Source organism: Bactrocera oleae, chromosome 6, assembly GCF_042242935.1.
Source record: "Bactrocera oleae isolate idBacOlea1 chromosome 6, idBacOlea1, whole genome shotgun sequence".
NCBI classification, from domain to species: Eukaryota; Metazoa; Arthropoda; class Insecta; order Diptera; family Tephritidae; genus Bactrocera; species Bactrocera oleae.
Window position 1 is genome coordinate 38959157 of NC_091540.1, and position 27821 is coordinate 38986977.

The 27821-nt window shown below is 35.3% G+C and overlaps 2 protein-coding genes across 5 annotated transcripts; one reads left to right on the forward strand and one right to left on the reverse strand.

Moving 5' to 3' along the window:
• The first annotated feature begins 18 nt into the window (after positions 1-18).
• Ptpmeg (protein tyrosine phosphatase Meg) lies at positions 19-24267 on the forward strand. 4 transcript variants are annotated; one of them, XM_070112132.1, is made up of 14 exons: positions 20-290; positions 476-834; positions 13061-13511; positions 18477-18584; positions 18653-18745; positions 18824-18965; positions 19051-19271; positions 19785-19937; positions 20023-20174; positions 20246-20596; positions 20658-21355; positions 21423-22047; positions 22846-23023; positions 23099-24267. In XM_070112132.1, the coding sequence occupies exons 3-14, from the start codon at positions 13368-13370 to the stop codon at positions 23189-23191; spliced, it is 2958 nt and encodes a 985-aa protein (XP_069968233.1). In that variant the 5' UTR covers positions 20-290; positions 476-834; positions 13061-13367; the 3' UTR covers positions 23192-24267. The 4 variants fall into 4 exon arrangements, with proteins under 4 accessions (XP_069968235.1, XP_069968233.1, XP_069968234.1 ...); XM_070112134.1 differs by having other exon boundaries at positions 19-834; positions 20246-20593; XM_070112133.1 differs by having other exon boundaries at positions 20-877.
• On the reverse strand, positions 24258-27250 carry Cdc5 (cell division cycle protein 21). The gene is made up of 6 exons (XM_036365129.2): positions 27068-27250; positions 26750-27015; positions 26564-26694; positions 25727-26504; positions 24578-25634; positions 24258-24522 (listed from the first exon to the last, which is right to left on the reverse strand). The coding sequence occupies exons 1-6, from the start codon at positions 27110-27112 to the stop codon at positions 24367-24369; spliced, it is 2433 nt and encodes an 810-aa protein (XP_036221022.1). The 5' UTR covers positions 27113-27250; the 3' UTR covers positions 24258-24366.
• Positions 27251-27821: the final 571 nt, after the last annotated feature.

Below are 27821 nucleotides of genomic sequence, written 5' to 3' on the forward strand. Positions count from 1 at the left end.
GGTCAACTCGTTCTAATTATTAGTTTGATTGCCTTGTTAAAGCGAAATGTCAAATTGCCGACTGTTTTAGTAGTTGGACGGAATTTTGTTCGTCTAATCAGCTTTAGTTTTTATTTAATTTGTTAAAAAGAAACCAAATATGTGTAATCGTGTACTTCCAAAATCGCGTATAGTGATTTAATTATGTTTTTATTCGTCGTGCTTTTGTCGAATCTGAAATTGTTTGAACCCTTTCAGAACTATTCCGGCAGAATTAAATTAACTCTGCAATCTTAGTGGATGATATATATGTATATTAGTAATTTTAATTACGGTTTATATTGTCGGCGATTACTAATATTAGAAATAATTGATTTGTTCACATTAATATGACAAAATTAATGAGTGAATTTATTTTAGTGATATGAAAATAAATCTGCATAAGTGTAGTAATAAATCCAAAACACTTACTGATTTCTATATATAATATATATAGGAACATGCAAAGTTTACCACAAATTTATATAAATGTAAGGCATATCCCTTAAAAGAAACTAAATGTGAAATTGTTATATTCAAATAATACAAGAGAGTGCTTTAAATTGAATTCAAGATAATATGAGAGTGCATACATCGAAAATTTGTGATTCTTTTTTGTGTTCTATACGTTCGTTCACACTGGCAGCTATCACACATTGTACAAACCTGTGAAAAATAAAAGCAGAACACTGTTAAAAATATAAAAAAAATTTCATTAAATTCTACAAAAGAAATTTCTTAACATTTTGTAATCTGTGGATGCCGGCAATTTCTATTACTGCATGATTACTTAAAATATATAAAAATTCCAATCAGGTAAGTTTATACCAAAGGATTATATAGTATTAGTTACATGCAGGTACGTCGATGTTAAATAAAATATGTAGAGTATTTGTTAGCAAAGAAGATTAAAAGTGTCAATTTTAGAATAAAATGGGTATGTACGGATATAGGAGGTTCTCCAGATTCAGAAAATATGTACATTTAGTTGCCTTATGGTACATATATTTGCATTTAAAGTGCAAAATTTCAACCATTTGAAGTGCGTGTTGCATTGGTTTATAATGAATTTTACACTTATATTTTTAACTTTTATATTAACTAACACTTGACTAATTCGTTTCTACACATTTGTTTTGTACCAAATCTTGCAAAAGTTTTTTTAATTCAATAATTTCACTTCATTATATAGAAACAAATGATGTTATGTATTTTTATTTAAAATAATCAATAAGTTTTGTTCGAATTAGGTCCTAATGTATTGTAGATTATGCCTCATCAGAGTCTGCCAATTCTTCTTCAACGGCCAAATCGTCTTCATAGTTATCTGAATATCTAAAAGTAGAAATAAAGTTTATTTATTTTTTGTTTGATTATAAAAATATAAATATTCACCAAGTACAGCTGGAACTCCGCGACTTTCTACAACTTTTTTAAATTAAGACTTCAAAGCAGCCCTGAAAATCCTGCCTTTCTAAAACATTTGGCAATTATTTCTGCTTTAACATTCCATACTGTGGAATTAAATTTGCAATAGCCTTGCTGCAGGCTATGATCATAACCAAAATTTTCCGCAACCAGTTCAGCCAATATATTCGTTTTCTGTAATGTTGTTGTTGTTGTAGCGGCAGAAAACATTCCTGTATTAATTTCGAGGAATGGTGCCGATTTGAAAGTCCTTGGCGGGTAAAAATCTTGGTTGTTGTTGTTGTAGCGACAGAATTCTGCCGAGTTGACAGTCCTTGGCCGGAATAAATCCGGGTCCGTTCCGGTTACGTAGACCCGACTGTCGTGGGAACGGGTAAAAATCTTGGTCTGTACTGGCTACTTAGACCCGACTTATAGATAATGCCTTGGTCTATTGGTTGCAGTAACGAAGTCATGCTGGGAAAAAAATTAGGGAGGTAAATGTTTTTTAACTTGCATTGTGCATCCCAAATTTTTTGTCAGAGGTTTAGAATCCATTTTGTAAAAATCTCACTGGTCTTCCATACATTTTTGTTAAATTCATAATCGACATCTAAAGATTTTATTCCCTTAAAGCGTCTCGGATTCTTCGCCTTTCAGATTACAAGAAATTTAAGCTTTTCTGATCCCGACATATTGCTTCCCACCAGGACAGTTATTCCCTCCTTGCTTTGTTTTCCACCAAAGTATTTCTTAATTTTGAATGTCAGTATTTTATTTGGCGAGCATGACATTGCGTTGTATTTTTCAATCAATATATGTTAAAGGTTCACATTCCCCACATAACGTTTTTTAAATATTACCATGCCGTATTTTGAACTTGTCTAACGAACCTGTACCTGTCTCAAATTCATGGACCTTTGCTTCAAAATTAATCCAGTTAAAAGAAGATTCTTACAACGTCTTTCCATTAACACTGAACGCTTTGAAATAGCGTGCAGTACTTTTTTGAAATTTATCAAATACAAATGTCTAGAAAACTATAATGTCTGAAACGGGTATATATGTACACATTTTTTAATCCTGAGGACCTCCTCTATCCGTCCATACTAACAGATCGCGGTAGCAAAGAAATCGTAATCGTGCCCATATACTCGTAGCTATTGTATTATTGTGTAAAAATGATTGAAATTAAGTTTTTATGTGAAAAATTCTTTTATTTGGAAATATGTATATCTTCACGAGGCAGGCAACGATATAATCTGCGAGCAAAATGTACAAATCGAATACAGTATATAGCTGTCATACAAACTGATGGCAAATGAAGGAAAGCTTAAACCTGTGAAAGTTATTATAGTTGCGGTGCAACCGAAGTTACCTTTTATTGTTTTTTTAAATTTAAATTTGAAATTTATTGTAAAAAGAGCATATGTACATACACTGGGCAGAAAAAGTCGTACAAGGTACCAACAAAAATAAATTGTTGACAAAAATAACTTTATATACTTTTTATAAAAAACATTTTTTTTGATATTCATTAAAATACGTTAAATATGTAATTTTATAAAAATAAAAGTGATTAAATAGCCGACGGTAACATTTAAACAAAATAAAACATACGGACGAATATAAAATGCATTAGAATAAGTCTGCGTACAAGATACATACATAAGTCGAATAAAGTTATTTTTCCTACGAATTCTTCTTAAAATTTAATAGGAAGTTGGATATCCCCAACGTTTTAAAACTTCCGCTAATTGTTTTGGCATGGAATACACAAGCTTAGAGGTCTCTGTCGAAGGGTATGAGCCCATTCCTCCTGAGCATATCCTTTGAGGTAATTGTGCGTTGGCGGATTTTACTTAACTATGTCCTGCTGTATGCTTTTTTTCGTTATCCTGTAGAAAATAGGAGTCAATTCCAAGACCAGATTCTACCGCGCTTTGCTTCAAATTTATTTTTAAGATATGAAGGTATGAATATTTAACCTTCTGCCAAAACTGCTGCGGTTTATTTAAGTGCTCTTTGACGACAACCTATGCCCTTACCTATTGACTAGCGATATGACTGAGTTCTTGTGTGCGACTTGAGCATAAAACCCGTTTTTTGTTGTTTTTTTTTGATTTTGCGAATGGTTTCAGTGCAGAGAGATTTCTTAAAAGTTTTCTTAACATTTTGATCGATTTTGAGAGAAAGTATTTTCCCAACAATTCCACCGATTTCAGAGTATATTTTTCCTTCTTCGAAAAGTTTAACCATTATTTTTCTTTCAGAAGGACTTATTTCTTTTCTTTTATGTGAGATTATATATTCTAAATTTAATAACAAAATGAATAGAACAAAAAGCTTTTAAAATTGCTACTTTCACATAAACAAGTAAAACTATAACTTTCTGACACTTTTACATTTGTTATGATTACTTAGGGAATTCCCATTTAACTACTTGTACGCAGACTTTTCTGCGCCGCCAAATAAATATTTTTTGTAAATTTATCTATAAATCTATGTTGTCAGATTTTCATTGCTTTAAATGCTATGAAATCATGCAATGGACTAGTAATAAAGCACTTAATGTGATAATGTTCTAAAATTTTGTATATAAAAATTATTTTTCAACAAAAGTAAATAATCTATTAGCGTGTACGCAGACTTTTTCTGGCGTGTGTATATCCAATCAGTTATTAAGAATGAAGTTGAAGTGTATCGAATGAATAAATCCACTTTATTACAACGACCACTACACAGAAATTGGGTTCGAGTTTCTCTCGCCCCTCGGCAGGTAATTGCAAACTCCGAGCGGTTTTTCTGCAAAAGCATGTCACCAAACATATCAGCTGTTCGGAGTCGAAATAAACTTGCAAGTCTCTGATTTTGACCTTAAGTAACCTTTTTCGTGCCGGTGATGTGGAAAAGGTGTGTGTTATAATTTTTATTACACATACATATAAGAAATTTCAACTGTAATTAAATTCAAAGTTCATTTAACATTTAATTTATGTCCTTGGATAATTTAAATAAAATGACTAATTGCGTATATGAATATATGCATGTACAAGTTCATACATATGTGCATAACTTTACCATACTTGTAGACCACAATGGGGTTATTTTGTGCTTAGCAAAGTAAAACCCCACAAATGCTATAAAAACTAGGCGAAGCCGTCATTAATGCAACGTTGCAAATTTTTTGCGACAAAGTACCCCCGATGCGATAGGGCAGGCGAAATCGAGCAAACAAAAAACTACATATTTATTTGTATATTTGTAAATAATATATTTTTTTAGCAGCCGCGTTTGGAAGTTTACATTACTAGCAGATAATGCAAATATAAAAAATATTGAACGCACCATATAGCCATTGCTTAATAAGTCAGCAGGTTAAAAACTTTGAATTTTGTTTGAAAATGTTTACCTAATATACTCGTATAGGTGTATATAACGCCTATAAATGTAGGACATTGTATATTTACATCTATGTAATTTTGCAAACGGTACATGTTTATGCTTTAAAGATTGTTGTCGGGATTAAGCTTGTGAATAGACATATACACATTTCTCCCATTATATATTTGTATCAGTATACTATAAATATGCATGTACACTTGAGTTACATTTGTTGTGGCTAAATATAGAGTTTTGAGTAACACCATCTATGGTATATGCCAAACAACTTGATGTCCTACCTACTAATTCTACTATAAGAGGGGTTAAGGAAGGGGTTGAAGCGACTTACTGTTCTCAACGTTGTAAATAAAACTCTGATTGCAGCACAAACACTTGTTCAAAGGACTAGACAACAAAATTTGGAAACAGTTTACTCTTTGTCCTTATTATTTAAACATAACATGTCCATATGCATAAAGTATATACGTGCATTATACAGTCAAACTTCTATATAGCGCACCTCAAGGAGACCAAAATAAACTTCGTTATATAAAATATTCGTTGTTGTTATTGTAGCGAATACCTAATCTATGTTTGGGGAAAAATGCAAAATCAACTGTCATCGAAATCACTTGGTGCTAGGTCCAGAAAAGGGAGAGGGCTGTTAAGTAAGTGGGTTTAGCAGGGCATTAGAGTCATGCGGGACGTGGTCTATTCTGGAGATGTAGGGGTTTAACTTGTTACAGTATTCAGAACGAAGTTGCGCTAAGGTCAATCTGGTTTCACGCGGCAACTCGAGGTCGCGGTCTGCAATGAATGGTGTCTCAACTCCTAGAAAATTCGTAAAATATAGACTTATTTGGTCTTATGTACAGTTTTTGATCCATTGTCTACAACACTGAGGTCACGTTGAAAGGGTTTCAAAGCTCTGTGTATATTTTATACATTTGCAACATGCCGCTACAGCGTATAATAGTTTTGTTCACCTAACGGTTGTTTGTATCACCTAAAACTAATCGAGATAGATATATGTATATAAAAACATATGTATATAAATACGAAGAGACGAGTTTAAATCCAAATCCGTGTGACTTTCTGTCCGTCCGTCTGTGCAAGCTGTAACTTTAATAAAAATTGAGATATGTTGATGAAACTTAGTACACGTGTTGCTTGATAAAAAACAGGATGTTGATAGCCGTAGTCTATTGCCACGCCCACAAAACGCAATCTATAAATTGCCACAATTAAGCCGCAAAATAATAATTTGTAAATTGGTGCAAGGAATCGCAATAACGAGGGGCACCTATGGTTTGAAATTTAAAAAAAAGGGGGCCCTTCCCCTAATAGGCTAATGTATATTCTCCAAACCATTAAAGCTTTGCCACCCAAATTTGCACGTATCCAATCATTTCAGCCCCTCTTCAGACAGTGTAAAATCGGATGATAACCACGCCCACTCCCCATTTGTTAAAAACTACTAGAAGTGCGATAAACCAATAACTTTGAAACTACTCGACCAATTTCAACCAAATTGTAGCTGACATTATCAAAATATTTCTATGTTACAGTGCGAAAATGAGTGAAATCGGGCAGCAACCACGCCTTCTTCCCAACTTTAAATTCCATCGGATATTTTCACTTTCCAGTATACATATGAAGCACCAATTAATATTATATATCGGGATACAAATTTGCACGAATATTGCCTTTAAGGTATGCCAAGCAAAGTCTAGTGCAAGATCTATTATTGAAAGTAGAAGAGAACCCTTCTCTGATAATAATATGTCTATTGTCAAAAATTGGTTGAATCGTATCAATATTACCCTTAGCCCCACATACCTAATGAAAGGTTTTCGAATTTTCGCCTGACTTTATACCCATATATCGGCGTATAAAAATTTCAGTTATTTTAACAAATTATGTAAATTTCACTTATCCAATTTTATTGACAAAGAAGATTTCGTTGTATAGAAAAATTCGCTATAAGGAAAAACATACTGAAAATTAAAAGAAATAACAGTGTTCTGGGAATTAATTTGTTATGAAATTTTGCTGTAGCAAAGAAGAACGGAGAAGTGCGACTGTAGTTAAGTTTTCGAAGAAAACTATAGTTTAAAAAAAAATTTTTTTTAGTTGAGCTACGAAATGAGTTATTTGAAAACGACATTTTTGGTACACAAACAAATTAACTTCGCGAATTCCATTATTTATGTGTTTGTATTGTATGTATAACCCATTGAATTTAACGACTTACCAAAGTTGTTTCATTATACATATGCCATATAAAAATGTTTTGATGCCCTTTCTCTTCTGTTCGAAAATAATTTGCAGTTCGTTGACCATTACTATTATTCTGGTTTAACTGTTCTCTTTTGACGATGTTGATGTTGCAAATGAGTCTGCAAACATGCTCAGTTTCCGGTAAAATTACGGTATGTGTTAATGATGTTTATGTGGTCAAAGATCATAGTCAAACTAACAACTTTTTTTGGTATTAATGTTCACCTTTCGCCATCGAATTGAGGACTGCTTTTTTTAACGATGTAGATATGTACGTAAACGATACTCTTATATATAATATACATATGTATGTACAAGCATATTACATACGAGGTGAGTTCGAATAAAATATTTACTGCAAATTTCGGGGGCTATATGTATTATTATATTTTATTGTTGTAGTCGCATGTTGGGGGTTGTGAGACGCAAAATTTGTTTAACGTCTTTGGTTGGGTAATTTTAAATTGTTCAATGAATTTTCTTTAACAATTAAATTAAGTACTCTAAAAATGCTGTAAATGTGAGTAGTAGTATAAGTTTCACTCAAGGTAAAATATAGTCCAAGAAGGTGCCAATAAGAAACCTCGCTCATCTGCCCCTGTAAGTCAACCAACATAAATGAATAAGTGCTGGGGAAATAATCCCATAACTAAAAGAGAAGTTGCAGATGATGAAGTAATCTCTGTTAGTACTGTTTATGTAAATGGTTTAGTTATAAGACATAGTTCGCTGAAACAAATTTGTACTGGTGATGATTAATTTCTATCGAAATAAGCTTTACATATGTACATACGTGATTGCATGTTGGGGAGCAACCCAAAATTAGCAAGAAACGGCCTCTAACATCACAGTCGTAAAATGACTGTAAACTAGTGTTATTCAAACTTTCACCAAATCTTCTGCGAACGTACAACAATCAGTCTGAACCGAAAAGGTTAATTTTGGATTCACCTGAAAGTATGACTTTTCTCCAGTCCTCTTTGGTCCAGGTTTTGTGTAGTTTAGCCTATTGGAGTCGTTTTTGTCGCATTTATATGTAGTTGTCTTTATAACGATTATCCAAAATCTGCTTGGCAAAAGCAATCAGTTGACTTTCATCGAATTTACTTAACGGTAGGCCCAGGAACCGAGCTGTTTCGACGGATTTGGACCATATGTAGAGGGGAGTTAAGTGAGTTGCAATTAGGTGGTTAGTGTCATGCGGAGACTCCTTTGCATGCAGGACATAGTTTTAGTATGTCAAGGTCTTTTCTGTATAAGTAGGAGGGGACTGCAGGGATAGAAACTGCTTGGAGAGTAGTGTGTTCTTTACAGGACGAGCCTCTTATGTAGATGCTCGATCGAAGACATTAGGAGACATCCTGTTATAGTCCGCAGTTTGGTGTTCTGGGAGGTTTGTATCACTTCCATCTGCATCCAGTCGGCCCTATTGGGGCGACGTAGTTAATGACCGGCCTGCTCCAAAAGCTGCGGGCTAGCGACTTGAAGATCGTGTTGCGGCTCTGTACTTTTGTAATAATCGCGGTTGTGTGCGGAGTGAAGGAGTGCAGACTGTCAAATGTGACATCTAAAATATTAAGTTTGTTCATCGTCGGAATTTTGACATCATCGACGGAAATAATGTGGCTGACAGGGGAAAGTTTTAGGCTCCTAGCAATCAAGAAGCTAGAAAGTTCTAGGAGATAGTTGTGCACGTTTGAACACATGCCATCAATACCATTGTCCGACGTTATTATCGTACAATCTGCGTATGAGGCAATGGAATCTCTTTCTGGTGGGTAGGAGCTTCGAAGTGCAGCGATTAAACAGTAGCGGGGAAAAGAACCACCCTGCGGAACCCCTGTTTAATCCTTCTGAATTTAGATTGTTCACCTCGCCTCCCAGGTACCAGCAGAGGGTCCACCTTTCCGTTTTTCCACACATCGGGTATGCGAACGGTGGTCAGTGACAAATTGAGATCCCTTATGCGACCTGGCGTAAAAAGTCGCGCTCAGCTGGAAAGTTTGGTCGTAGTTCTTGAATTATATGAGCGAGAATGAAGCGAGCAGTACTTGCAGCGATCACCTTGCGGAATTGACGTTCTCCAACGAATACGTCCGTAGGAAGGGGTAGTGCGGTGAAGGTGTTCTCAATGCATTTTGTGAAGCCGACTCAGTTAGCTATGTTAAAGTTAACGTAGGAACGGTTGTCCACAGAAATATATATATATATATATATAACCGGATAGATATGCCTGGACATTTCAGGGTAATATTGTTGATTGATCAGACTGAGAGTCATGCTGCCTAGTTGAGCTCCATGGGACCGTAGAGGTTCTTTATTGGCCACTCGGCTGGAGGGACGGCGCATTGGTCGAACTAGGTGCATTTTGCACGGCCGTAGAGGCTAGTATTAACTTATTACTTACCGATCCAAACAGGGTTAGGCCCTCGAAATAAAAGTTCTTGGTCGGATAAAATCCCGGCTCTTATGAGAATCGTCGCATTTTTATCGTCAAGAGCGGATTTTTGGGAGGTCGACGGTCAGTTACTCCGGCTTCTTGGTGGCGGTGTCATGCAGTGCTACTGATTTCGATTCCATTTAATTCTTGAACTTTGCTACTGATGTCTTCAGCAGTTGTGCTAAACTTTATTTTTTTCACTAATTTTGCATATACTCAAGTTTTGAGATCGCAAAGCCAAACTTTTGGCTTTGTCAGCTTCAATAAATGTTCGACTTTTTCCACTTTTATTTTATTTGCAGCCGCGTGTAGACTCAGGAAAACAAATAAAAGCGTTTTATTGTAGCTGAATAATGTACTTACTACAATATAAACTTACTTGTATCATAGAGTTTGTTGTTATACTACAATACATCGATTTAAAGTCATTACAACTAAGTGTCCCGTTTTTTTTGTCCGCTGGATATGTGTATGTATGTGAAAGATAATATATATTTATGATTAAGTTGGAACTTCACGCCATACTTTCGCGAATTTGGACTCTTTACACATTCATAGTAATATCTATAAGAAGACAACAAACATTTTAAATTTCGCTTACATTTGTTGTTTCGGGTTAAGGTACTAGAAAATTTTAATTTTTTTAATATTGTCTCAAATGTTTGTAATCGTTGCAAAAGTGTGTTCAAAGGTAAAGTTCTTGCTTTCACAGCTGTTTTGTTGTTAACACTTTGGTCGTTATTAAAATAGATTATCATTTGAACCATCACTCAGCTAAATGCCAACAGGAAATTATATTTATGTACTTCAGTTTTAAAAAAATTCTGATTTCACAATTGGTGAATGGTCGGCATTTCAAATAACTTGGAATCAAGGAATTTAGGAATTACATTACACAGAGTTATTTGTCGATGTATATAATTTGACCGTAATCATGCTTATCTCGCCTTATTTCTATATATCATCTTCTTTCGGTTTAACGAACCATCAAAATGTTCTTATTGATGTTTTTATATTACGAACGCAAATAATTTTAATTATTCGACATCGCAAAATCCACCTAAGGTCTTTCAGTAAAGGCCGTATCCGCAAAATACAGAGTTTAAAAGTCATTGGTTTGTACTATAAAAAAAATTAAATTTACGTTCCAAAAACGCCTCGCACGAAATCAGTACGTAAGACCCCCCAAAGTGAATTTTCAAAAATTGAGCAGGCCTTCTAAAAATGGTTTATGACTCAACGTCGAAATCTAATCCCTATTATTTGTGCCGTTTTAAGGACAATGGCAAAGAAGTTTCATTCTAAAATTTACAAGTGAATTTTTATTTTGCCAGTATTTGGTGTTTTTATTTAAAAAAAATGGGTTTATTACCTTTTCACAGGTTCATACCTGATACCACATATAATGATTTTTCGTTATTAGGCCCTCGCAACAAGTTGCTACTGTTTTTATCACCCAAAACTAATCGAGTTAGATATAAGGTTATATATTATATATATAAATGATCAGGATGAAGAGACAAGTTGAAATCCGGGTGACTGCCTGTCCGTCCGTCCGTCAAGCAATAATGATTGTATCGGGCTAAAACCAAGGAGCATATGTATCAAGTTTTATTAAGATATCTCCATTTATACTCAAGTTATCGCTTGCACAGAAAAAGTTACAAACATACAAACATAGGTGAATCTAATAAAAGCGTTATAAAAAATGCGTTATCGACTTCGATAACATTCCATCTTCCGTAACATTCAATACTAAATTCGAATATATGAAGTTTTTTTATGTTGTTCTTTATCAGTTGACTTTGTTACCTGACAGGCACATTAGCAAAAAGCCTCTGCTGTAATAAAGCCAAAGTATTTAATGCATATCATTTATCATGAGAAGACGGTCTTTAAACTTTACTTATTTTTCCATTAACTTTTTTGTTTGTATGTATATTTACTCTTTATTTATATTTACCGTTATAAGTGTTTATAAAATAACTGAGAAATAAACCGCATTCTGAATCACGTACTCACACACTTGCAAAGTGTTATCGTACGATATATAAAATCTTATCTGTGCAAATATTTTTCATTCATATTTATTAATGCAAATATATATCTTGTCTTTCATACATATACCATATATGTAAACATGTATGCATGTATTTACGAAAAAATAAACACATACGAGTAATTTGCGAAAATTTGTTATGAAGAATGAAAAAAACATCTGGAATATGGCATACCTTTCTGGGGTTAAACCACATTTTTAGAGAAGAACATTTAATAACTTCGTCCTGTTAAAAATTTCTTATTTTTGTACTCTTCTTGTTACCTTAAGTAACCTGTACAATAGGAACATTTTTTAGAACATTTGAAACTTTGTCATTGATATTAGATAGCATTCTCGTCAAGAGGCTAACTTAAGCATTACTAAACATTCAATTGTCCTAAGCATGGATGAAATAATATACTCGAATTACGTTGGGTTTGTGAGAGCGAGCCTTTCCTTCCATTTGTGATGCGCGACTTGGGTTCATTTCACAAATTGAGGGTCCAATAAATTTGAAACCAACACCGAACGTTAATGGATTTTATGATGATTATGAATTTCTTTCTTGGTATGAACATACATAAGTATACGGATTTGAACTCATAAAAACTTGTATGCCTCCATTGCAGTTTATTATTTGTAGACTTGCCTAATTCCATTAAAGGGGGAGTATGTAGATTCGCTTATAATATTCCAAAATAAAATTGATTGTTAATTAGATTGAAACTATTTTCTTTTGACATTAAATAATCATATCATTAGGATATCTGAAGTGCCGTGGGGCGTTGCTATATATCGCTCTACAAAATTATAAATATGATAGGTACATATGTAAACAAGTATGTGTTTGTGTAGAATATATGTAGATGACAGTATAAATCGTATTTGCAAACATCACTGTTAGCCGGAAGTGATGAAATGTTTTCTTCTATTTTCTGTCGAACACATAATACACTGGCCGCGGCGCTTGCCAATGTGCCACTATAGCATACATACATACATTCAAACATGCATGCACATATTCCTGCCTACTTATCAACGAATATAGGGGAACACAGTGACGACATGGAATATTAATTAATATTCACAAATTTACAGTGACTGTTGGTACATATGTATGTATACATATATTACTTACATATATGTATACTACAATATATTGGTTTATATACTATATCTACAACATGTGTTCTTGGTTAGTACTCTTGAGCAGTACGTAGCGGGGAGAGCAGAACTCACGGCCTTTAGTATGACAAGTGTGATGTAAATTGCAAGCAAAATATGTTTCACTGTAAATAAAAATTAAAAATAGCGCGACAGCTAAAATACCTAACATATATATATGCCTTTATATTTAAGTATATGTACATATACATATGTGTATTTAGATACACTTTATACAATACTTATTATATATAATATATGATTATAAAATCAGTGAACAAATTAATAAATTGAAGTAATTCTATAAAAACAATGTTTCATTTCAGAAAACACAATCCATCACATGAATCCATCCAATTAGCGATCAACAACGTCCACCACAATTAGCGTTGGTCAACGAGGCAGATCCACTAAAAACTACTAAAGAAATGCAAACGTAAAATCGAAAAGTCTAACTCCTGTGAATGAAATTATAAGCCAGCCAAGCAAATAGCGACTGACATTTTTTTTGTTTGCTGAAAAATTACTTACATAATTGTAGTAAATAGCTTAGACGTAGACATACATATGTACATATATATACATATTTTTTAGAGAAAAAAGTTTGCTCATACATTGCCATGGACAATTGCAATGCTTGAACGTTTTCGTTTGAGTAACTTAGGTGCAAATTGTCGTTTACGAAGTGAAGAACTGGCGCGCGATAAGAAACAACAAAGGCAACAATGTGTCACTGTCCTGCTTTTAGATGACACAACGCACACCTTTCGGATAGAGGTAAGTGGAATCAGTTCACAAATATCCTCCCTATAAAGTTATGTTTAGTTTATAGTCAAACTATGTTTAGATATATATATAAAGATATGATTATAATTATTGAAACAGTGCGCCTGATCGGATATCTGCAAACAAAAAATATGGTAAATATACTTGGATTTGATTCATGTGGTTGTTGAACACCACTAGGCCAATTAGATATTGAACCAAACAATAGTGCAAGTAATTGCAACTCTTTCTACTACATACTTATACTCTGACATCATGTTGCTACAGAGTATAATAGTTTTGTTCACCTAACGCTGGTTCGAGATAGATGTGGAGTTATATGTATATATTATATATTATATAAATGATCAGTATGACAAGACGAGTTGAATTCCGAAGTACTGTCTGTCCGTGCAAGTGATAACTTGAGTAAAAATTGAGATATATTGATACTTCGTACACGTGTTCCTTGGCTCCCAAGCCTTGCCATAACTAAGCCGCAAATTAGGGTACAAAAGTGTAATTTGGTACAGGGGATCGCAGAGGTAAAACAATGGGCTTGGCCCGCTTCTTAATAGGTTTAATATATGTACCTCCAAAACCATTCAGCTATAGGACTCAAATTTGCACAGGACAAATCCTTTTGATTCTTCTTACGATAGTGTAAAAATGAGTGAAATCGAATGATAACCCTATATGGGCTGGGTTTTATTAAAAACTACTTGAAGTGGGATAACTCAATAACTAAATGCGTCAAAAGCAATAAATTTTAAATCCAGAATGGCGCAAGAGGGCTTTATAGGAGGCGGGGTCAAAATTGGACAATGGGCGTGACATCGCCCACATTTTAGTGAAATTACATGTCTCCGGACCTACTCGACCAATTTCAACCAAATCGTAGGTCACATTATCTTTACATTCCTATGTTACAGTGCGAAAATGGACGAAATTGGCGTGGTTGTTGCCTACTTCCTACTTGCTTGAAAATATGTTCTTGAGTATACCGGAACATTGTCAATTCAGAGTAATGATTATAATCCAAAAATATATGTATATTAAACACAACGGCAACAATTAAACGCTAATGTTTCACATATGAAGGTGTAAGGAGTAACAACGACTGAAAGTTATAGGCAACATAATGCTACCAGGAACAAAAGAAAAGATGGCGTTTACTGGAGGATATCAATCCGAAACTCCTCTCCAAATATATGAAATCTTTATTATGGTCTAAAAAGATTATGCCTTGGACTCAGAACCTCAGACACCGGACTTAATTGAAATCCTCCGCATGATCTGAAAATGCAAAATTGAACCGAATTTAGTAAATATTATTCCATGGTATCCACATATGATCACATACGGAATTTAGGGATGTATAATATATGGATATATTGAAATATATAAATTAAAAAATCGTCATCCGCTAATAGTCTTATATTGAATATATAAATTTACTTTAACCTAGAAAGGATATCTGAAACAATAATGTTAATTAATAATGTCTGTATTATGCTTGGCATAGTTATGCTGAACTGACGCCCAAAGTGCGTTCAATCGGTTCACAATTTACTCCAATAACTAATACTCCTTTAGTCACCACATGTTTTATTATACTTCTATTATATTATATTTCACTATTGCGAAAGCCACCAAAGCACTAATGATGTGCACACTTTTAGCTAGCAAAGTCTGGGGCTATACACCAGGTATACTGCGATAGATGTACACCATTATAGTTAAGCCAATAGTCACATATGGTGCGGTACCTTGAACTTCAAAGGTCTCCCTTGCAACGGTTGACCGAATCGGGACCTCATTCCATATCGTTGTAGAAATAACGGCAAAGAGGGCGATCTTGGAAAAAAGAGATGATTCCACTCGCAATGAGTACCGGAGAGCGATGTTGCGGCGTAGACAGCAAAGAATATATTCCTTGATTGCTTCGCAATCACAAGAAGAAAGAGTCAGGCTATTGGAGGGAGAGAGCAATCAACTGTTTTCTAGCCCATGAGCTCGGCTAAATCTCCTTGAGTTACTGTGTTAAATTATTGTTTTCAGAGGAGAAGACATCACTGTGGTAGTCACCACAGGTCACAGTACAATCTTCAACTTTATCCTAGCATAACACCAGTCAACAAAAAATTTTTTTTTTAGTTTCTGTTTTCATTCTACAATTCTGATTCTAGACATTGAAAAACACTGGAATTTTTATTTTTCGCACGTAAAATTTGCTTTTGCCTGATACCACATTTGACCATACAAATAAAATAAATACGAAAAAATTTCTACAAAAGCAAAGTTTAATAAAAAAAAGTTCCCCTTATTTTAGCTATAGGAGAAATTAAATTTTATATGTCGAAGGACCGGTGTAGGCTATGTAAACATTATTTCCTTTAAATTTTTGTTACGATAGCGATATTAGCGTATTCTTTATCAATAACACTACTTCTGTAATATATTGTGCAAATTTTGAAGAATTTTCCAAATCAAATCCGAGCGTCTAACAATTCGCTCTCAACACAACTATGACGTTCAGTTCATTTAAAGAATCTGCAAATATAAAAAAACATATTCCAACTGTGCAACTGTAATTTTGCTCCAATCAATGTGCCATAGTATAGTACGTACTAAGTACTTATCTCCTAATGATTAAATAGAAAGTACTCAGACGGATATTCATATCATCATGCTTTCGGAGACTACGTTGCGCATTTATGTTTTTATGCTGAAATGTTTTATGATTGGTCTGCTTTTTTTTCTGGTTCGTTGACTGGTGGGCACTCATCCGGGCATTAGTGTGGCACAGAGCAACAAACAAAAAATACAGCGAAAAACATTCGTTCGTATTCGTTTAATGTTTGTATGTTGCTTTGAAAGTGTCGACTCTTAGGCATGTATGTCTGTCTGTATGTCTGTTGCACATCCCACGTAAAGCCCACTGTTGACTTTCCATTTCCAGTTCTTTGCCTTTATTTGCTGCTCATTTATTTTTTAACTGCACGTTTTAGTGTTTCATTTCATTTTTTAATTGCCTTGTAGTTTACAAAACAAGTGCAAAGCATGAAATTGATCATTGTTACAGTTATGTTGGTCAATAAATGAACTTGAAGCTCTGCTCATGTAAAATAATACGCACAAATATTTAATAAATGTAATTACACGCATACATATACATATGTATATATACATACATTTGCTCATACGACCAGTACTTTTGCACTTGAGATAACGTGATTAATATTTATTTTGTATGGTTTGTACGTGATTTTCGTGCTTTCGTGTTATTATGTATAACATAATTTCATCGCGTAAGATCAAAGGTGTTTCTGAGAGTAGAAGAGGCATGAAAAAACATAAATCCGAAAATTCTTGTGAATTATCATTGAAATTTAATGTATTAAGTATTGAGTCAAATTAATTCGTTCCAAATAATAAATATTCATAAGCGAGAGTACTTAGAGCAATTTTGACATGAAAGTAAATTTTCTCTAAATTCAATGAGATAGGAGAAATTGGGTAAAAAAGCTTGTATTGCAATATTTTACTAAATAATCATAGCTCATACCAAAGCATATCTACTTTAGGGTTACGTGGTACGAAGAGGTTTAACAAAAATTCGATTCCTATATAAGTCTGGGTGACAGAGAGGAGGGCACAATAGACCTCAGGTCGCAGTACAAGCCTCAATTTATTTCTATCATTGTCTCTAAATATTGCATTTGATTTCGTTAGACTCACAAATAAATACTATATAATTTCTACGGAGACTTAGTACTATTAAAATAACTTAATTTTATTGTTTCCGATCAAAAAAAAAACAGTGTTTGAAATGCAGATTTTTTTTTATATTTCTTACACCAGGTGATATCGTGTAAACTAGGCAATAGTGTCTCTGTAAAATTTGACGTGACGCTCTTTATGAAACCATTCATAAATTCTATTAAAATTGTAACTTTGAAGCGATGCATAAACCTAAACCATCCTACAGCAGAAAGTTTACGTTTCGCAGCTTGAGTCTTATACTGACAGCATATACGATATACGGATATAAAAAAAATCCAGATTTGAGCTAGTAACATTTTGATCTTATTTGGACTCGATTTGAGTGATAGAATATTTGGGAATACATTCTGAAATTCTGCTCAATGCTTTAGTTTGGATATGGTTAACACTGACATGTCATAAAAGTGACGTTAATCTGTGTGGTGCTGTATATATAGTTCGTTTTTGTTGGTTTGGAAGACAATTAGAAACTATTTGACGTGAAATCGTATTATATACTTATACTGAGCATGAGCATATATCAGCAAAAAAATACTTCGCAAATATCGTAAGGACATTCATAGATCAATCATAACCTCTGATATTCGCTATAACGTAATAAAATCAACGGTAAAATATCACATTTAAAAACTTATTCGCAGTCCAAGATTGGACCCTGTATGAAAATGTTTGATTAACTATCTAAACGGGCATTTACAATGTGAATTATTTCAACATGCATATGTGAGTCATTTAGCGTGAAGCATAATAAACCAGCCACAGATATGTAAAATTGTCTTATCACTTTTTAGATATTTAACAAAAAGTAAATAATCACTATATGAATAATGAGTTCTTACTTAAATATCGAGTTTACCTGTCATAGTAGCTGTGTTCGATTCGTCTTACCTTAAAGGGTAGCGAATGCACAAACCACTGGTATAAATACAACTGACTGGTATAACTAGGTAACAAGTGGTTATACCTAGTATTATTTCTTTAATCGGGTATCTACATATTCTTTTGAGTGGAATTCAACTCCAAAAAAACTAACAGAGAAGTGGCGAAATGAAAACTGCTAACAACTTCGATATTAACAAATGAAGGCTTGACCAATTAAAAAGCAATTATATATATTATTGCATAAATTATATTTATTTATAGAGCACTGCAGCTGTATACAAATATATTTTATCTTTTTTTCGATTTCAGAAACGTGCTAAAGGATCTGAATTACTTGATCAAGTCTTTCAATTCTTAGAGCTATCCGAAAGGGACTACTTTGGATTGCTATTTCCACAGAAACCCGGTGATGTTGTTGTAAGCATTTTACTTTTTATAAAAAAAAATAAATCATTATATAATAATTACAACTTCTCTCCTCATAGCGATGGGTAGATGCACATAAGCAATTCAAAAAGCAATGTAATAGCCTCGCTCTAGAAAATGACGCCATTCAAACGTTAGAATTTAGAGTTAAGGTATATATACGAGCATATATATATGTATGAAAAGGTTAATTTTATTTCAATTAAACATTATTTTTGTGGCTTTAATAGTTTTATGTAAGTGACCCCAGTCGTTTGCAAGAGGAATACACCCGGTATCAGTTCTATTTGCAAGTAAAGCGGAATATCCTAGTGGGGAGATTGCCATGCTCGGTCAACACGCAATGTTTGCTTGCCAGCTACACGGTCCAATGTGAGTAGCAAAATTGCCGCCATTCATTTTAAATATGAAGTTACAATGCAGTTATAATAAATTTTTATGTTTCATATCTTTTCAGCCGAATTAGGCGATTTCAATCCAGCCGAACATCAGACAGGATACTTGAGTGATATGCAACTGCTGGTCGAACAAACGCCAGACGCCGAGCGAAAAATATCCGAATTACATAAATTGCATCGTGGCCAATTGCCGGCTGATGCAGAGTATAATTATTTGGAACATGCGAAACGGCTTGATTTATATGGCATCGATTTACATAAAGCTACGGTATATATATGTGTGTGTATATAATTTTGCAAGATGCATAAAGGCAATTGGACTTGTCTTGAATCAACCATAAGCGTTTATCCTTACACAAAGAACTTTTAAATATTTATTGGTATAATAAAGGTCAAAGGCTAAATCAACGTCCAATAGTCAAATATTTTTGACCAAATCCCGACAAACTTACTTGAAATCCACATTACTACTAAAATATGGTGTGACAGATTTAGTTGCGTTGCATTTTCAAGTATGTACGCTAACAATTTCTTTGGAAAACAATTTAAACGGCTGGCGTTTCAGAATTATTATCGCCCTGAGCACCATAAACTAAGAACTTTAACTTCCGTTCCCACGACAGTCGGGTCTACGTAACCGGAACGGACCCGGATTTATTCCGGCCAAGGACTGTCAACTCGGTAGAATTATGCCGCTACAACAACAACAAGAACAAGAACTTTAACTTCTTTCTTTTTTTGTTTGAAATTAGAATATAATTTCTTTTCAAATTTATTATTTTTCATATTCCAGGACTCAAATGGTAAGGAGCTTCAGTTGGGAGTATCGGCGGTTGGCCTATTAGTCTTCCAAAACGGTTTGCGTATAAATACTTTTTCCTGGTCAAAAATGGTGAAAGTTTCGTTCAAACGAAAAGACTTCTTTATTCAGTTGCGCAGGGAACCGGTAATTAATAATTAATAATGATTATAATCAAATGTATTTCAACATTGTCAATTGCTTTATTGAATTGCTTTTATTGATTGATTAGTCGGAGAGCTATGACACGTTGCTGGGCTTTAGCATGACCTCGCATAAGCATGCAAAAGCTTTGTGGAAATCTTGTGTAGAACATCATTCCTTTTTCCGTCTAAAACGACCGCATCGACTACCGCGTTTTCTAAACATCAGTCTGGGGTCGAAGTGAGTACTTAACAAATATTATGTAATAGTTAATATATAAAAGTATTTACTTTTTGCCCCTAAAATGTCAGATTCTATTATTCGGGACGCACAGAGTTGCAGGCAGTTCAGGAGTCGAAGCAGCGCGGCATTGTGCATAAGGCCTTCATTCGTTCGCCGAGCAAACGACTTATAACCGCTGGTTCTGCAATCGCCACATCACCGTTACCGTTAGGACTGATTAACGGTACCAGTGGTTCCGATAGCAACGGAAGCGTGTCTCATAACGGTAAAATCACCTCTTCCGCACTGATAAATCATACGTCCATTTTGACCATTACGAAAACGAGCCGTCCACACGACAATAAAGTAACCTCGAAGCAGACTGAAACAATGCCTCGTAAAGCCTGGGAACAACAGAGCGATGAATACGATATACAGTTGTGAGTGGTATTTTATATTAACGCACGATTTTGAAAATTTTTTTGTAATTCTCCATTTTAGGGACACCGGTATAATAGCTAGACGATTTGAATCACCGATACCTTTAGCGTACAGTTCCGGTAGTCATAGCCCGATATTGAATGCCAATATCGCGCCATCACATATGGGTCCAGCGATTACGACTCTTATAAATGGAAACTCGTCAACAGCATTGGATAGCGGCAGTGATTTGGTTACCATACGCTTACAATGCGACGAACAGGGTCGTTTTGGTTTTAATGTTAAGGGTGGCATAGATCTCGGACTCCCTGTACAGGTGTCCAAAGTGGTACCGAACACCCCAGCAGATCGCTGCACGCCCCGCGTCTGTGAAGGAGATGAAGTCGTTATGATTAATGGGCGTGATGTTGTGGGTTTGCAACACGACCAAGTAGTGACGATGATACGTGACAGTCGGAGTCAACGTGGGGGTGAACTTTTGCTCACTGTACGTCCAAAAGCAATGCGCGCCATAATGTCGGAAGAGGAACCATTGTATCAATATGTTCCAGAAAACGATGAAATCGGGTCACATTCAAATCTACTGGATGGCGATGCATTATTTACGCAGAGCTTGTTGTTGTTGAGCGACGGTTTAGCATCCGGCGCGCTTTTGGCACAATACGAACTGATGTATCGCAAGAATCCTGAATTAGCGATTACAGAGGCGCGGAAGCCGGAGAATATTGCTAAGAATCGCTATCGTGACATATCACCATGTAAATTATAAGATTTCTTAAAACCCTCACCACATTTCAATAATCTTCTTTTTTTTAACCCACCTAGATGACTGCACACGTGTTTCACTTGTAAATTCGATGACTGGCGATTATATCAACGCAAATTACGTGAACATGGAAATACCAGGCGGCGTGGTGAATCGTTACATCGCCACACAAGGTCCCTTGGCCAACACCACAACCGATTTTTGGCGAATGGTGCAGCAAGAGAGCAGCCATTTGATCGTCATGTTGACTACAGTTATGGAGGCGGGACGTCAGAAATGCCATCAGTATTGGCCAGTTACCGGCGATGAATTGCACTTGGGAGACGGATTTTCGGTTAAGTGCCTCAGTGAGCAGGCGGACGAAACGGGCAGCTTTGTATTTCGGGAATTTGTTTTGTGCGACAAACGTACGGGTGAACAACGGCACATTCAACACATGCAATACTTGGCTTGGCCCGATCACTGCGTGCCCTCCGATCCGAATCTCTTTATTGAGTTCACCGAGCGTGTACGTGTAGCGCGTAACAAAACGTTGTTGCAGGAAATCGAAGAGAGTCTAAAACAAGTGCGCCTACTAGATGCCGATGCCGATGAAAATGGCGGATTGATGAGTGAACGCAAATGCGCTGCCAGCAATGGTGTTACGCCGGAAGACGAAAACCCAGTTTCGACTAGTGTGCATCAGTAAGTATCAAAATATTCATAAGGACTAAGTAAACCGTAGAGAAAGAATTCCAAAAGGGGTGAAAGGGGGTTATAAATCATATTTCTACATCAATTCCAATTTTTTGTATTGTTGCACTAAATTGAAGAGAGATAAGCGCTGAATGTAAAATATTGATCTCCGCCAACAAAACTAATGCTGAGAATGTATAACCTAAAACAGATTCTAACAAATAAGCAATCTCAACAGAAGGCTGCAGAGCCTGTTATTGATTGATTACACAGCTCGTTAGAAGGAGTAAAATCTTCGGTTCCATAAATAAAGGTAACATATGGTCTTTCTTGAGCTCAGCTCAATTCAGGTTTTTTTGGAGTGCAGAGTTGGACGAGCCATCGTGTATCCTCGCCACAAGCATTTAGTAGTTTAGTTTGTCATTAAATTTGTAACACCCACAAGGAAACGTCGGAGACTCGCTAAAGTACATATTTATATAAATGATATGTTTGACGTGCTGAGTCGATTTAACCATGTGCGACTGTCTGTACGCAAACAAGTCCCTAATTTTTTGAGATATTGCTCTGATTTTGTACACATTCTTTTCTCACAAAGAAGTTGCTATTAATCGGAACCGCCGATATCGGACCACTATAGCCTAAAGCAGCTGCTAGCTGTTTTTTTTGTTAAATAATTGCAGATTGACACATTCATTTCATTAACCTAAATTCTTGTATCAAGTTTTTCGTATTTTTTCTGTAATTATTAAAATCTATTATACATGCTTATTATATATACATATATGCAAATCTCATATAATTTAGATGCATAAGTGCGGCAAATCCACCTGTGATAGTGCATTGTTCAGCCGGTATTGGACGCACAGGTGTGCTTATATTAATGGACACGGCTTTAGCTTTAATGGAAATCAGAGAGCCCGTTTATCCTCTAGACATTGTGCGTACAATGCGCGATCAACGTGCCTGCATGGTGCAGAATGTGGTAAGCAATATTTTATGGTAAAATATTTAGGACTTTCGTACATTAATTCTTTTTTTATTACTCGATTCTTTTCAGAGCCAATATCGTTTTGTATGCGAATGCATTTGTGCCGCATATATGAAATTGTCACGGTCTAGCGCCGCCCTTGATGATATTGAAGACGATTAACAATAATTATTGAACTAGCATATATACCATAACTACAGACATTTATACACCTCACCTATGTATGTTGTTAGAATTTACAACATATACTTTACACCTAACATACATATACAAAATATATTTTGTCCAGTCATTTAATGTTTAATATAAGTAAGTCTAAGTCGGATGTTTGATATAAGTGCGGCCGACTAACACTTACATGCTCGCTCTAAATTTTCGCTATCCCTTTATTTGTTTCTATTGTATAAATATATCATTATGTTCGCAAATTTAATGCGTTAGCTCGACATTTCTTGTTTTACATTATCTACATATGTATTAATAATAATTTTATATTATTAAGAAACGCTTTTTCGTATGCAACGACAAATGCGCATTATAAATGCGCGGTTTTGTTAGCTACATACATACACACATAAACATATATTCAAGTGGACCATTTTGAATGTGATCGTATGTTTGGTTAATTCGTTGGATCATGTAGCGCTCCATCCGAAAAGTGACGTATTTATTCACAATTTTATTTAGTATTTTAAATTTATTGCACTTCTGTCATTAGTAGTAGTGAATACTAAGTTGCTTTTTGATGCCTGCATCACTACGTTTGTTTGTGTATTATATTATTGGGTAAATCATATTAAAGACAATTGAAAGAAAAATGAATTTACACGTAAGTGCTGCAACGCAATTCTAAATTTTATTGTACCATATGTAAATGCTATAAATGAGATACATATGTACATGTAGGCATAGGCGCAATATCAATATATATGTATGAATTGTAAGACAAACATAATTTAAGACTTGAACGTACATCCGATCTGAAATATATAATATGCACGTGCTATTGCGATATTTGGTAATTTAATAATTTAGAAGTAGCTACTCCAAGGTTTACCGAATAAACCCATTAGGCATAATTTTACTCTATTATGAAACTTATCACTTTAATAGTATTGTAGCACCAAATAAAATATTTATTGTACCCTCGTATTCACAATTATGGCAATTCAATCATGTCCAAGCGTGACTGAATTTATTTTAATAAAAAAGGTAATAAAAAATTCGCTTAGATTGAAGATATTTGGAATTTTTTTATTTGTCAAGCAATTTGTGTGTTTTTCCTAATCATACGAGTTTAAAGATTAGCTTGAAATGCTAGTATTTTGTTATTGCATTCAATTAGAGGTTTCAGTAGTCTCAATGGTTTGCTCAGTGCTCTCATACAATTCTATTTCCTGCTGCGCTTGTTCAAGTTCCTCGCACAGTTTAGCATATTTCTGTTGCAATTCTTTTTCACGCTCCATTTGACGGCGTACGTCTTCTTGTAACGACTGCAAACAAAAAAAAAGTTAAATTTATGTAAATAAAATAAAATTATTAATTTACTTCTAAACGTCGTGGAATGGCGACCGCTTCCTGTTCAGCTAAAAATTTGAAAGTTGACAATGCCAAAGAATTCTGCTCAATTTGATCGTAAGTGTCTTGCAACTGTTTAATCATGGCCTGTGCACGCGCTTGATAACCACCCGTTAAAATTTTTAGTTTTTTCTCTATTTTAGCACAACGTTTTGCCTCCTTCGCCATGTGTCGTCGGTTTTGCTCCAATTGTTTCTCGGCTGACTCCAAGCGATCTTTTTTACTCGCCAAATTAGCGCGTGTATAGCGGTTTTGTGATGGCAAGTAGAGCACTTGACCTAAACATTCTTGCCACACTTGCGAATAAACATCCATCGGTAAGTCACCATGACCCATGCCCTCTTTAACAACATCCATTTCTTCCTTGATAAGGTTTGAGGCCTTCCCCAAATCGGGTTTCTTAAACTCTTCGTATGGATTTGATTTAAAATAATTTTGTAGTTGTTCAATTTTGTTTTGTGATTGGCCGGGCACGGGGTCCTTAACAGAGTCATATAACAGCATTGTGATCATTTCATGCTTTATTAATTCCTCGGCTTTTTGCATATCAGTGAGATTTTGTTTCTCGGATTGTGGTCGTAAGATCTTTGTATTCACTTCAGTTGGTCGCGGCAGTTGTCGTTGAATGGCTTGTGAACGTTTCTCCAATTCGCGTTGTCGTTTGGCATTTTCTTCAGCGATTGCTCTTGCGTCTACATCAGCTTGATCTTCCACCACATTTTCCGATTTCGTTTCGGTGGGTTCATGATCGTCATGCTCCGGTACAACGATTTCGTAATCATTGCGTGGGACGGGCAGTGTTGCCAATCCTTCACGCAAGGTATGTTTTAGTTGCTTTTGATAATTTTTATATATGGCAGGTGTTTCGCCGACATTCAAATTATCCTCCGGGTTGATGCTTAACTTGTCCCTTACCAAAGTGGGTGTTTGCCCCACAACAGCATGCGGTGTTTTTCCTAGTGGCACAAGGGCATTAGACGCAGGTGTAGCAAATCCAGGCGTATTACCATCGCCTCCACGTTGTGTTCTGGTTAATGAAAGGAATATTTTCAACTATATTTTCTATCGTAAAATAAAATAAATCAAAAGAAGTATTGTGTCAGTAAAATATAAGCTAACCTGAATGGAGTTGCTATTACGGTGTTGGGTGTCGTAATCGACGCCGATTTTGGTAATGCACCCGAGAAGTCGGATTCGTGTAGTGGTGTGTTGACACCACCTTTTAAAGGCGTATCAACGTGTGTAAGAGCCATCATATTTTGTGCCTCCTGCATTATGCGATCTGTGAAAGGTGCTGGGGTGCGAGGCGTCGCCGTAACTTGTGGTGTGATAGAGTAGTCGGCTAAAAGTGCATCTGTGGTCTCGACACCACTTTCCCCTGCTACCTCTTTGGCGATTTCACTAGCACGCCCCAACTTAACAACTTGTTGTAATTCGTGATCAGATATTTGTGGTTGAGGGAGTACCAATTTGGAGCGTTTTCTTTCAGGTTCTAAGTTCTGCAACATGGCTAGTGGCATATCATTTTCTTTGCGCTGCTTTAGTTTTTGTTTATCTTTCTTTCGCTCTCGTTCCTCTTTTTCGGAGCGTAATTCACCATCAAGATCTTGTTGTCGCATCTTATTGAAATCAGGCCCGTGCTTATCGACGTTCTCTTCTGATGTGTCGTAAAAACCAATAGCCGGACGTTTTTCAAATGGAATTTCTGCGTTATAATCAATGCCTTTGATGCGTTTTCTATTACCACTACCAATACCCGCAGCACGAAGTTCTCTACGTTTTTGCAATGCTGCCAAACGCCGTGCTTCCTCCAATTGCTTTTCGCGCGCTTTGCGCTTAGCTTTTTTGCCCTGGGTATTTGCTAGACGAGCGCGTGCTTCTGACAGCATCTCCAATTCTGAATTTAAGATTAAATAAAACTTAGTACTTAAAAAATAAGGAACTATCTAAACAAACCATCTTCATCCATGTCTTTAGGATCTGGGCGTGCAGGTTTAGTCTCCGGATTGGGATCTATTTCACCTGGTTTTAATTTGCGAGGATCGTCACCACCATCTTCGCCATCCTCTTTGCGCTGTGCTTGATCACTTTAATACAAACAATCATTACTATAAAAGAAGTGGTAGCTAGGTATCTACTTACAGAAGATATTCGTATCGCTCCAAGCACTGTGCGGCAGTACGACCTATGATGGGAGCGATTGTACGCCATTGTGTTGGCATTAATTTCGCCAGATGCAATAATTTTTCGTCTTCTTCCCGTGACCATTCTGTTTTCTTAATGCTGGGGTCTAGCCACTCGTACCATCGTGCCTTACATTGTTTTGCTGATTTTCGGTGCAATAGTGATGCTATACGAGACCACTGATTTTTTCCATATTTCATAACCGCTGCTTTCAAGATTTCATCCTAAAGTTAGGACATGTTAGGAGAGAAAGTATTAAAAATTGTTGATGCTTACCTCGGTGTTTCTCCACACACCGCCCTTTATCATTATTCGTGGCATGATTGTTGTTAATTTCAGTCCCTAGTTTTTAATAAAAGAAATTACTCTTTAGGGCCAAACAAATTATTTTAACAAAATAACAACGAAATATAAAAGTTCACACCAATTTAAGCGATTTCAGCCAATTGCCGCATTGAAATTGTCAAATTATACATGGTTGCATTTAATAATGATAACTACAGACAGTTCATAAAGTGAACGAACAATCGTTGAAATGCAACAAAAAGGTGAGAAAGTGGTATTAAATAAAAATATTTACATACATTAAGTTTTTACAGATTTATATTCAAGTTTTTGGTATTTTAATTCTGCCTTGTAAAAATGGTCAATTTCTTTTTGTATAAGCAAATAATGGTGACGAAATTATTATTAACAACATATGATTCCACTCATCTATTATGGCCAATTCACATAAAACTTTTGCTCCGCTTATGTGTGCTCCTTATATGTTTTGACAGAAAAGTTCGAAGTACGGTTTTGTATGAGTACGTACACTGAAAGAAAAGTGTTCATTATGGCATATCCTTTGTTATATGCGATTCGTTATATCAGTATTAACTGCGCTGGTGGTAAGCCATTGGTTAATTACTCAGGTCCGCTAGCAAAGGTTTTGTCTAAAGTTCCTATGAGTTTCTTAAAGCTGAATTCACAAATCTAACCGTAACTCTTGTATGTGTGTATGATTCGTCCCTTTCTGAAGCGAAGTAGT